The sequence below is a fragment of the Anolis carolinensis genome, chromosome 5 (assembly GCF_035594765.1).
Source record: "Anolis carolinensis isolate JA03-04 chromosome 5, rAnoCar3.1.pri, whole genome shotgun sequence".
Taxonomy (NCBI): Eukaryota; Metazoa; Chordata; class Lepidosauria; order Squamata; family Dactyloidae; genus Anolis; species Anolis carolinensis.
Window position 1 is genome coordinate 151796307 of NC_085845.1, and position 13815 is coordinate 151810121.

Below are 13815 nucleotides of genomic sequence, written 5' to 3' on the forward strand. Positions count from 1 at the left end.
ATTAGACATTTATAACCCAGGAACAAAAAAATGTGTTACATAGTATAATCGACTTATGTATAAGGTTGAGTATACATGAATATTTGCAGTAAGTCGCCCTTCCTTAATGGTTGTATTGAGAGACCAGTCTCGCATGTTTGCCAGAAAGAAGACAGCCTGAAAATATGTAATGAGTCCAAGAACCAAGTCATTATAGTTGTCAGACTTTCACTGATAGGGATATTGTCCTTCCTCTGTAATGAAACACGAATCCAGTAATATTTTGTGATGTGCTTTCCACAGCAATGTGAGCACACCTGAAAACCCAAGCAATTGCCAGCAGAATTTTCCAGCACCCTGGGATCCTTTTGGATGTTCCCACATGAGCCTTTCAAAGTCATAAAATGTTTACTTTGGATTCTGGGGGTACCAAAAATTTTTCTGCTTCTGGAAAACCAACTAAGAAAAACTGGATGCCATTTAGAAACTTGAATTTGCTGTGATGGAAACCCAGTGGTTTGTTCCCATTCTTGCCATGCTCTCCTTATGGTTCTTCTTATCTGAATGGGTTGGGAATATGTACCAGATGTACTATAACTGCTACATGGAAGATGCCAGCTTAGGGCAAGCTTTGGGCTAATTAAAGTTGGACCTCTCCATATTAATCTGCCATGAACATCTTTGTGAGAAACATTTTCACATTGTGATAGACAGGTAGGATTTTCTTCTAGAAGCAAGACTGATTCATTTCATAGATCAGGAATTCCCAAATGACAAGTCAGATTAAATTGCCAGAAAATGAATGTATATGGCTTTGAAACAGAAGGTCTTATACTGTAACTGAGATGAATTTATGAATTCAGTATTTGCAAATTCTGGTGCAAAGTGACTTAATCTGCTGAACTTATATATCTATTTATTCCTCAGAATTTTGTACTTTTCAAACTTTTGTTCTAATTCATTTATCATCTGAAAAAATGTATATATTAAAATGTATATTTCAGGATAAAATATCTTCTATCTTATGGGGACCATCAGACAATCCTACCATGGGATTTTCTTGGCAATATTTGTTCAGAAGAGCCTTCCTCTGAGGCTGAGAGAGTATGACTTGTCCAATGTCACCCAGTGGGTTTTCATGGCTCAGCAGAGATTCAAGCTCTAGTTTCTAGAATTGTAAGCCAACAGTCAAACCACATTACCAAGCATTTAAAAACAGTGACCTAGTCCCAGATAGAGTTAACACTTTTGAATCAATTGAGTTTACATATGTATTGACAGAATCAGCAACAATACAATGAGTTTACATTAGTTTTAACTAATTGAATATGGTATAATTAGATCCAATGGCTTCAGGAAAATATTCTAGAAGCATAATCTCTGGGATAAAAAGCCTATTACCTGGCTAATGGCAGTGGGCCTGTGGTAGTATCAGTTGGATGCACTATGAAATCAAATGGGATCCAGCATAGGTTTGCACCAGAAGAAGAGGGGAAGGTAATTTTGCCATATCTCCATGCAAGTCCTAACATATGATGATGAATGTGTAGTCCTATGGGTGATGGTGTACTATAAATCCCATCAGTCCTAACCATTGTCTGTACTGTCTAAGTGTGATGGAATTTACCATCTGGAAAGTCTGGAGTACCATATGTTCACCATATGTGTATGAGCAGCATTTTCTATACTTTTCCAGTGGGTACACAAAATTTGGGAGTAGATTTTGGAGACCTAGCAAGCTACAGAAAGAAATGGGAAAACAGCAAAGATGTTTCCTTGCTTTTTTCCAGCAGAAGAGTCCCATGGTGAACTTGTACCCATTGGTGGTCTGGATTCAACCCAGCTGAGTTTATTATTGGGGTGGACAAGTGAATTGGGGGTGCGGGAAAGATAAATTCTGTTTCTGTACTTGCAGCTTGTTCCTCTCTTAATGGGAAAATTGTGTTTTCTTTTTTAGGTTGGAGGAAATAAGCACACGATGAATGAGCACCTCCACGTCACAAGCCATGGGCAAATCCAGGTCCAGCAGCTGTTTGAAGAAAACAGCAACAAAAGGACGGTCCTGACAACACAACCAAATGGGCTTACAACAGTAGCAAAATCAGGATTGCCAATTGGGCAAGAGAGACTATTCGACTTTGTTGCAAGGCGGCAGGCGAGTGCCAGCTCTTTAAAGTCGACTGATGGGCCTGGGAAGCTGAAAGCCTCTCTGATGACACCTGAGCAAGCCATGAAGCAATACATGCAAAAGCTAACCGCCTTTGAGCATCATGAGATCTTCAGTTACCCTGAAATATACTTTTTGGGTCCAAATGCAAAGAAGAGACAAGGTGTAATTGGTGGTCCAAACAATAATGGATATGATGATGACCAGGGCTCTTATATACAAGTACCCCACGATCATATATCGTACAGATATGAAGTCTTGAAGGTGATAGGAAAAGGGAGCTTTGGGCAAGTGGTGAAGGCCTATGACCACAAGATGCATCAACACGTGGCCCTAAAAATGGTGAGAAACGAGAAGCGTTTTCACCGCCAGGCTGCCGAAGAAATCAGGATCCTGGAGCACCTAAAAAAGCAGGATAAGGATAACAACATGAACGTGATACATATGCTGGAAAATTTCACATTCCGCAACCATATCTGTATGACCTTTGAGTTGCTGAGCATGAACCTTTATGAGCTTATAAAGAAAAACAAATTTCAGGGCTTTAGCCTGCTGCTGGTTCGCAAGTTCGCCCACTCTATTTTGCAGTGCTTGGATGCTTTGCACAAAAACAGAATCATTCACTGTGACCTTAAGCCAGAGAACATTCTGTTGAAACAACAGGGTAGGAGTGGGATAAAAGTTATTGATTTTGGCTCTAGCTGTTACGAGCATCAGCGGGTCTACACTTACATTCAGTCACGTTTTTACCGTGCTCCAGAAGTCATCCTCGGTGCTCGTTATGGGATGCCCATAGATATGTGGAGCCTTGGTTGCATTCTAGCTGAGCTCTTGACAGGTTATCCTCTCCTCCCGGGAGAAGATGAGGGAGATCAGCTAGCTTGTATGATAGAACTGCTGGGCATGCCTTCCCAGAAACTATTAGATTCATCCAAAAGAGCAAAAAATTTTGTGAGCTCAAAGGGTTATCCCCGATACTGTACCGTTACTACCTTGTCCGATGGATCTGTAGTGCTCAATGGTGGTCGTTCCCGGCGTGGCAAACTGCGTGGCCCACCAGAGAGTCGAGAGTGGGGGAGTGCACTCAAAGGATGTGATGATCCTCACTTCCTTGACTTCTTGAAACAGTGTTTAGAGTGGGATCCTGCATTGCGCATGACACCGGGTCAGGCTTTACGGCATCCCTGGCTAAGGAGGCGCTTGCCAAAGCCTCCAATTGGGGAGAAGACGTCAGCAAAAAGAATAACAGAAAGCACTGGTGCTATCACGTCAATTTCCAAGTTACCTCCAACCTCAAACTCAGCTTCCAAACTGAGGACTAATCTGGCACAGATGACAGATGCCAATGGGAATATTCAGCAAAGGACAGTATTGCCAAAACTGGTTAGCTGAGTTTGAATAATCCAATGCTGATAAATAAACATACAAGAGATACTACATCACTGAGCCTTATTCATATGGAAAAGCAGCTCAGATTTCTATTTTTATTTGCTTGGTAACTTTAAACATTTGTATTTTTTCAGTACTCACTTTAAATGTGTAAGAAAAGTTGGGTTTGATTTTATAAAAAATAACATGGGGACAATGCTTTAAGTTTTTACACTTTTTTTAAAGGAATTGTTTTTTCTTATAAATAATAGTCAGCCTTACTATGGGATTAGTGTGGCACAATAATAATAGTGTCAGTGGCAGGCCACTGGTGATGATGAACCATCGTATCTAATAGCTTGATGGGGAGGGAGCCTGAGTCCCTACCCACCCCATAGTTCATATTGGCTTTTCTTTGGAGTGGATTTGTAACACTTTCCTAGTTATTTCTGTTTGTTTTTGTTCTGGCACTAAAACCAAGTCCTACAGACATTTCCCTGCATTTGTTTTGCTTTTGATAATACCGAAACATTGAGGGGTACAAGTGAGATTCCATATGGCTATCGATGTTGCATACAGAATATGGATAATTGCCAGATTTATGCATAATACTTTCTATAAATATTTATCATATAACAATAAAAATTTGCATCCCCATATAGCACTTCCATCTCATGCTAGTCAATATACAGAGCTTGGGAAAGCTGTTCCTATGGGCTGCAACTTCCAGAATCCCTCAGATGACAGAGGGCATTTTAGGAGCTGTAGCCCAAAACTCTGTCCTCTTGTTTTGCCCCTCATTTCACTCAGCTCTTCCATGTAATGTGTCTAGAGGATAGAGTGGAAATGTTGAGAAAAACTGAAATATATGCAATGCTTACTTTAAAAATTTAAACTTAAGATTTAATTTGTGACTTGGCATTTAACACTATGCTGTTTAGCACATCTGTTAACTGGACAGACTGATCATATGCTTGTTTATGCATAAATAAGATTCAGATACATGCATATGGAATTGCAACCTGAAAAGTATAAATGCCTTAGGTTTCAGGGCTATGTACTCTTCGTGCTGGGACTAAGTTCCATTGAAGTTGACTGTAACAAACAACAGTAGATCTGTTGTGCTCTTAGTTTTGTGATAAGATGGCTGTTTCACACTCTGTGCATAGGATTGGTGAAAAGGACTATATGAAATTAAAGGATCTTTTCATAATACACAATTATAGCAATGTATTCCACTTATGCCAACTTCTTATGGAATCCTGGGATTTGCATTTTAAGGAAGGATATTAAGAAATCTGAACCAGAGAGCTCTAGTGCTTCACCAACCTACTGGCCACAGGACTCTAAAGGATGTAGCCTTGGCAGTCAAAGTGGAATATAGTTCTGTGGTTGTATAGTATGAATGCCAGAAGTCAAAAAAGATAGGAGCCGAGCAGCAGTTAACAAACAAGGAATGTCTTTTGTGCTTTTCTGGCAAAAATGACAATACCCTCTTTGATATTTTGTACTTCATTCTCACTCACAACCTGGGAGGTCTCCAGATGCCTTGGACTTTGTATCCCATAATTCCTAACCCATGGGCACATGGTCAGGAATTATGGGATATATAGTCAATGGCATCTGGAGATTTCTTAGGTTGACTGTTCCTGCTCTAGGTACAGAAAATCACCTTGGATTGGAATTTTTTAAATGTGTTGAAACTTTTCATGGGTCCAGATATGTTCCATGAGCAAAATGTTACAAGAATCAGGTGGTACAGTGAAGAAGGTTATGGGGAAGGCCGACTTCCCCCCCTCACCCCCTTTCTTTTTGTAACATCTTGCCTGATTTGGACTCATGGAAACTTGCACACGTGTGTGTGTGTGTGTACTTTTTGTTTAGCCTAATAAAAGTATTCTACTCCTACAGATTTTGGTTTTTTTTTTTCTTATGGCTAACATCTTTGCCCTTTTAAAAAATATAGGTGTAGCATATAATTGTGGGAAGCAACATTATATGGGGCAAGGTAGGGCAATTTGTGCCCCCCCCTTGGTTTTGTTGGACTACAGTTCCCACAATCCCTTACCATCTTCTGTGCTTGGGCATTTTAATCCAGCAACAGCTAAAGAGCACATGTTCCCCATCCTAAATGCCTTCTATTGGTTTAGGTAAAAGATGGGCACAATGGGTGGCCCATAACCTCCCAACAAAGAGAACCTTGTTTTAAAAAATGCTATGAAATGGCCAAAAATTATTGCTGAGTGAAAGGTATTTCCACCAAGTTTGGGGTCTTTCTTAACCCCACCCCCAATTAAACATAATTTCGCAGAACAAATGTTATCTGCTTCAAAATATCCCAAATTGCCTCAATAGACCAGACAGACAAAGCAAAAGCCTTGTATTTCCTAGAGGGCATGAGGGGCACTTGGGGGTAGGCTGCCCTATTAAGATGGTCTAGAGGGCTAATGCGGCCGCATAGACTTCCAGAGTTACCTGTGCTGTGGGTAAAATCATTACATGTTTTGAGTGAAATTTTCCTCTCAAACGTAGTTTGTATAATCTAAACATGTTTTATAGTAGATTCTCCCACCCCAGTTCCCCCCAAAAAATCAGATTTTGGGGAAGAGAAACCACTTCATCTGCTGTCCTCCTATGGCCTTGACTCTATGGCTCCAAGCAGAGACTTACTACCACTATATTATCAGCTTTCTATGCTGTATAGTGATAATGGGGGGGGGGGGGTCTAACAGTCTTAAGCACCTGGCTACTAAAGAGTCAGTTTGTGATCTCTTACAGGTTTAACCACTGCTCCTGATTCTTTATCTACCACCACTTAGGTCCATTGATATAGGTATCCGGTTTTAGGTATCAGATGGTATTGGTTTTATACATACTACTTTTTAAAAATTGGCTGAGAATAACTGGTTGCATATAAGTCATTCAGTCTTATTGGGTTTCAACTCTTGTGTTAACATCTATACTCAAATTCGTAGGGTCTAATATAACTCAATGCACAAATGAGTTGATTTCTCTCCAGAACTGACACCTGAATTATTTAATTGCATGGACTTGCCAAGACTGGGCTTGAAGCTTAGTGTTTGACTTGATGAAGTCAACAGACAACACTAGAATTCCAAATCTGGATACAGAATTAAGACTGATGTAGCCCAATATGGCGTTCTCTGTGTGTGTGCATAGATTTCCAAAGTTCAGTAAGCCTTCCAGTGATTTCTCCACATATATGCAGAAATAATTTCAGTAAACTCTACAATGATCTTTAAGAAAAATGCTATAAACATCTCTAAATATGAACAAAATATTATTCAGAAATGATCTAGCATCTATACTTGGGTAGTAGATTGTGTGTGGGTGTTTTTTTTTTAAGTGGAAAGATGAATGAAAGTGAGGTGGACAAATGATTCTTTAAAATTGTGATTGCTAAAGCCAAAATTGTTTGAAGCAAACTATTTAATGCCTGGTCTATACGTAGCAAACTTGTGACATGCATTTTGGGTCCTTTTATTTTCTTTTGCATCCTATGTCTACATGAAAGAGAGGTCTTTGCATTGTGTTGTCGAAGGCTTTCATGGCCAGGATCACAGGGTTGTTGTATGTCTTTCAGGCTGTGTGGCCATGTTGCAGAAGTATTCTCTCCTGACGTTTCGCCCACATCTATGGCAGGCATCCTCGGAGGTTGTGAGGTATGGATAAACTAGGCAAGGAAAGGACACCCTGGACTCTCCACAGATATATATATATATTTCCTTTCCTTGCCTAGTTTATCCATACCTCACAACCTCTGAGGATGCCTGCCATAGATGTGGGCGAAATGTCAGGATAGAATATTACTGGAACATGGCCACACAGCCCGAAAGACATACAACAACCCTGGTCTTTGCATTGTCTGCTCAGGAGATTTGTTTGATCCAAACCTGGATCTTCCAGACTTCTGTATACATTTTGCTGGGTACAGCTTCTAAATCACATCAAACTTGCCCAAGAGCACCATTATGTTCATTCATCTCAGTGGATAATCATGCTGTTGAATTTGACCTATCTGATGTGTCATAACTTCATCAACATACTGTACTTTCAACCTTTTGAGGTGAACATTGTGTAGCTCTTTCTGTAAACTAGCTGGGTTCTTAAAGGGGAAAAAATCCCTAGAAAGCAAAACACTAAATAAAAGTGCTTCTCCATTAACAATTGTTGCAGGATAGATATATAAGCACCCCTGTAGAAATAACTGGAAAACATGGGCCAAGTTGGGTTTCATGGGCCAGGATGGAGTGTTTAAATAAGTGTTCACGTTACTTCAACATTTTGTGTATTTATTGCCTGTGCATGTGATGCTGACATTTCCCACAATTTTATTGTGTAGATCTGCCATTAACATTTAGAGAAGTGGTTCTCAACCTATGGGTCCTCTGGTGTTTTGGCCTACAACTCCCAGAAATCCCAGTCAGTTTACCAGCTGTTAGGATTTCTGGGAGTTGAAAGCCAAAACATCTGGGGATCCACAGTTGAGAACCACTGATTTAGAGGTATGATTTGAATCTTTAAGGAGGTTCGGGTAATCAGCAGAGCTACATCTATTCTTCTATGTCCTCCTTTATGAGGGACATTCCAGATTGAAGACTGTCCAAATGTAGACTGGTACTCATTGTAGGATATCCTCCACAATTCTAGTATACCTGAGAAGCTCGTATATGCAGAAAATTAAAAGACAATTGCAATCTCCTGCTAATTCTGTACCCGGATGGTTATTCAAAATTAGAGGAAAGAGCAGACATTTCTGTAGATTATTGTGTTTACATTATTATGTTTACATTCTTATCATTGAAACAGACACACTCTTTTCCCGACTGGAAAACAGAGTTTTTTAGATAGAACCCCTCAATCTGTTCACTTATTTGTTTTGTACTAGAAAGACATAGTCTTTATTCAGTAGATACCACTTTCAGATAAATGCAGTTTAATCTGATACACATACTACTGTCTTTACATGGAGAAGGATGGTCAAAACATTTTGAAAGAGCAGCAAGTTAATAGAATTCAGTTCTGTAACATTGCTTTCCAAAGCAAACCAATGTTAAAATCAGTGTCACATATACATTGATTATGACCATCATTTTTAAGGAGACTGTGGCATTAACTGAAGGGTTTGTGGATGCTATAACAAGAAGCAGTTTGGTTTGGTGGCAGAAAGTTTTAGAAGTAATGTTCATAAACGTTGATATGCACAAATCTAATTATAATAATTGTCAAAATGTCTTTTTACTACTTAAAGCATGGTCCCCAGAGAGGCCAAGAAAGTTTCCGGTCAATTTCTTTTAAATGTTTTTGTTACTTTTAAGTGTTGGAAATGGGCATAAATAACAAATGAGGAATTCTCAGGAAACACTACTTGCCAAAAAGAAAAACCAGCAAAATGGAACAAAAATGCTGAAGAGTCCCCTTCTTGACAAATAATCTGTGACTGAAAGGAGATGCTTATTAATCTCTGAAAACTTACTTAACAATGTCCCTTTTTTGCATATGTAACTCTGTCTCCAAACGATGCTGAATTATTTATATTAAATGTACACCGTCCTGTAGTGTGTGGCTATGCAATATGTGTGTGTATTAGTAATAGTGGCTTTGGGATCTAAGGATCCATAGCTTATCATGATGATTAGTTGTTTACTATGGCTCTGATTCCAGTACTCACATGGAGTTCATATACTCTTGTGTGTAACCTTCCCAATTCATTCAAATGGCAAGGCAATCCTTTAAGGTTCTGTATAGAGAACTACAACCTGCATTGTAATTAGTTAGGAATCCTTCACATGTGTGAAAAGCAGATTTACACAGAAGTGCTCCTGTGTCTATGGGTGTCCTGACTGACTCCATTTAATTAGAAAACCTTCATGTGTGTGAAAAGCAGATATACACAGAAGTGCGCCTTTATCTATGGGTGTCCTGACGGACTCCATTGTTTTATCTTCAGCCCTCAAGAAAGCCCATTAATTGTATTCAAATAAAATGTGTCCATTTTATTGTTCAATACAAGTTCAAAGATGTTAACATAAATCCCCATAGATGATTCACAACCATCATGGAATTTGCATGAGCTAAAATTACTAAAGTAACCCTTTTCAGGCAACCAGATTTTAAATGCCAATCATGCATATATGATTGACCATATTCATAATGCCACCGGAAACTTTTAGGGCAAAATACAGTGTGAACTATTTTTTAAAATTCCCAAATAATGAGACCTGTATGCTTTTACGTGAAAAGAGACAGCCACCTAGGAGTGTTCAGCCACTTGGTTGTTTATTGTAGTTTATATAGAGATTGGGAAAAGGGAGGAGAAAGTAGGAAAGGAAAAAAGAAACATTCTAAAGCAGTGGTTCTCAACCTGTGGATCCCCAGATGTTTTGGCCAACTCCCAGAAATTCTAGCAGCTGGTAAACTGGCAGGGATTTCTGGGAGTTGTAGGCCAAAACACCTGGGGACACACAAGTTGAGAACCACTGTTCTAAAGGATCTCGCTTTGACATGATTTTGTTTTTAAGGGCTCTTATTAGTTGGGCTAATAGATGTTGACTTGGAAACTTTGCTTTGTCTCACATGTTACCGTTATCAGGGGACATCTGAGCTTCTTTGCAGGAGTAGTAACAGCACAGTACTGTCTTGCTTTTGGTTGCAGTCTGATTTTTGCCCACTCTTGCACCCACTGAAGTGTTGGATGATTTGCTGCGTCGGTATAGTGGTACAGCTAGGGGACAACAGCATGCAAGACGCATGGAAGAACTGCGGAGAATACAATTGTGCCCTTGATGTTAACAATGTGCCTTCTGTTACAAACAACACCACGTTGTGAAGCATGCAACATTGTCTTTTTAACCTTTTGAATGCTGTGCTATGTAGTAAGATTGGAAACTATTTTTTAGAAATACTATATTTGTCCTTAATACAGCATCTCGTGCATAAGACACCTAGCGACTCTCCTTGTTTTTCCTGCGGTGAAATTAATGATAGTTCTTCAAGACTCTTTGATTTGCATTCTTGGCTGACTCTCGTTGGTTTCATTTGGGCAACAGCAGGAGATGTTTCTGGTTGATTTTGGTCTGCATTTCCAAGGCCTTAATATAGATCATAAGGCAGTTGTACAACTTTTCAGAGACAAGATACTTTTGTGGTAGGACTTTTCATGCGGCTTTAAAGATTAAAGTTGGCACTGTGTAGTAGTTAGCTGTAACCTTAATATCAGACCGATTTTTTTTTTTAGGAACTAGTTTTCATTTTGTTACAACAGCACTAGACAGAATCAATGACATTTGTTTTAAAAGGAAGTAAAATTACCTCAGACTCATTATTTTATAGTAAGATTTCATACTAGGGCATTTGGTATGAACCAAAGTGCATTCCTTTTTCTACATGTCCGGCTCCAATAAAATGTGGCCAGAGATTTTTACACATTTGGGTGCAAGGCATTTAATGTCGCTGTTACTTGATGGGTGGTTTGGGGGGTCATAAAAGACCCCCAAAGAATGTCTTTCTTTTCTTTCTTGTTTTAAAATCAGTAGTTCATGGCTTCTGCAAAGCAGCCTCCATTGATTAGAATGGGGCTTGTGCAAAACCTTGTGAAGTTGCCATCGAAGTGAATGGAATAGCAACAGAACTTCAGGAACTGTGTAGCAATGGGCTGTATTGGACTCTTTAGACACGTGTCGGAATTTTTCAATTCTGTCTATTTCCCATCAGAAACATCCCCTCTTAATCAAATGTGGGTGGTTAATATTATAAATTCATTTCTTAAAATGTAAAAGAAAAGGTTTCTGTGTCAGTAAAGATTTTAGCATTGCCCATTTGAAATAATGGTAACACTGAAATTTTCAAAATCATCTGTGAATTACGTTGTTTCTAGGAGCGTGTACATCTCTTCTACAAAATACAAAGTAATATTAAAGGGAGTCATTGTATTTACTTGGCTCAGCTCAACTGCTACAATTATGTCTAAGATGTACATTGGGTTTTCTTTTCTTTCTTTTTAAAAATAAACCGAGCAACAACTTAGACACGTGACTGTAATATGCTGCAACTGTGTGTACTGAAAAACATGTGAAAAAAAAGATTGAATGTGGATTGTGTATATATGTATGTAAAATTTTATGTGAAACGCTGCTGTTGTCACAGCCCCACTTCACATTAAATATATTGTAGGGGGTTTTAATCCTTGTGGCCAGTTTTATGATACTGAACGTATTGTATAGCTGATGGCAGGAGTTAAGACAATTTTAGTGAATATTTGTTACATTTATTGTTGTGGCCAGAGATCATTTCAGAATAAAATTTTATGTCCTATATAAACCTCTTTCTTTTGTATATTTAGGCATTGTGATGATGAAAGCATCTTTTTAAGGACAATTCAGTGGAACTAGTAATATCACATTTACTAATGGTCTTGATTTTGTATTGTATAGATATTTTGATTGATTAAAATAGGAATTTTGTGTGTAAACAAAATTAACTATATGGCTTGATGGGGAGAATAAGGCCCCTTCTACACAGCTGAATAAAATCCCACATTTTCTGCCTGGAACTGGGGTATATGGCAGTGTTGACTCAGATAATCCAGTTCAAAGAAGATATTGTGGGATTTTTTGCCTTGATATTCTGGGTTATATGACTGTGTGGAAGAGGCCCTAAGTTAATAGCAATAGCCCCACAAACAAAGGAGGAAATACCAGGAACAAAATACCACTACCTATGTGTGTAGTTATTTTAAATTCATTTTAATCTTTATACTGTGGAAAAGTATTGACTCTTTCAGACATGGGAGCTGAAGTCCAAAACACATGGAGGGCCGAAGTTTGCCCATGCCTGCGCTATGCACATATGATTCCTGAAGAAGAAAGCTTGTAAGATGGAGGCTTTAAAAACCCTTAAAAAACAGTCCCAGAACTTGGAAAAGTTGCCTTTTGGACTTCAATTCTCCACCCTTCCCCCAGCCAAGTAACTTGTCTATGCATTGATTAGTTCTGTAGTTCCCAACTCCCACAATTCCTAACAGCTGGTAAACTATTTGGGATTTCTGGGAGTTGAAGTCCAAAACACCTGGAGGCCAAAGGTTGGGAACCACTAGACTAGTTGCATGACATTTGTCCTAGCTCTCGTACATCTAGAAATCCCATCCCCAGCATATGGTCCTTCAGCAACACTACTTTCCTAGTCTGTGGCTTGGCTCATGTTCCACTGTGAATCAAGAGCTGCTCTAAAGTCTTCATTATATCTTTCCTCTATGGTGCACTTTTCCCAATTTGAGGGACTTCAAAAACAGGGTGCACCTTAAATTTGCTGATTTGCCTTATTTCTGAGAGAGAGGAGAAAGGGCTCCAGCCCTAAGTGGCTCTGCCAGGGCCTCACCATTTTGTCCTTAGCCAAATAGCTGTTAACTGGTCTGTCTGAGTTAAGTGTCACTCCTTGCTTCCTCTGCCTCCCCAAAGGGCCCGTAGACTTAATAAAATAGACTCATGCAGACAAGATGATTGTCGGATCTCTTCACACTCCCTCACTCCACAGGAACGATTGCACCACAAAGCCCATTTGAAACAAAAACAAGGTGCTCTGCAAGCAGAGGAAATTCTAAAAAATATTATAGGTCTGAGGTTTGTTTGTTTTTTTCAAAATTGAAGCTTCAAAAATAGAATGTGCCTTACATTTGATGGTGCTTTAGATTTAGTGAAATATGGTACAGTAGAGTCTCACTTATCCAACATAAACAGGCCGGCAGAATGTTGGATAAGCGAGTATGTTGGATAATAAGGAGGCATTAAGGAAAAGCCTATTAAACATCAAATTAGGTTATGATTTTACAAATTAAGCACCAAAACATCATGTTATACAACAAATTTGACAGAAAATATAGTTCAATACGCAGTAAAGCTATGTAGTAATTACTGTATTTACGAATTTAGCACCAAAATAGCACGATGTATTGAAAACTTTGACTACAAAAATGCATTGGATAATCCAGAACACTGGATAAGCGAGTGTTAGATAAGTGAGACTCTACTGTATTTGAATTTAATCTTATGAGTCAAGCGAACCTTGAGGTGCATCTACAATGTTGAATTAATCCAGTGTGTCACCACTTTGACTGCCATGGTACAATGTAAAAAAACACCCTGGGAGTTGTAGTTTGGTGAGGCACTAGCACTCTTTGTCAGAGAAGGCTCAGGACCTTGTAAAACTACAGCTCCCACAATTCCATAACATTGAGCTATGGCAATTAAAGTGGTGTCAAACTGAATTAACTCTACAGTGTAGAT

At 39.0% G+C, this 13815-nt stretch overlaps 1 protein-coding gene across 2 annotated transcripts in view; it reads left to right on the forward strand.

Moving 5' to 3' along the window:
* The window catches only part of dyrk2 (dual specificity tyrosine phosphorylation regulated kinase 2), a 35906-nt gene extending 24052 nt beyond the window's left edge, over positions 1–11854 (forward strand). For both annotated transcript variants that reach the window (XM_062982590.1, XM_008116590.3), the window contains one exon: positions 1937–11854. In XM_062982590.1, coding sequence (XP_062838660.1) covers positions 1937–3538 — 1602 coding nt within the window. In that variant the 3' untranslated portion in view covers positions 3539–11854. The remainder of the gene's footprint in view (positions 1–1936) is intronic.
* The last annotated feature ends 1961 nt before the right edge of the window (positions 11855–13815 follow it).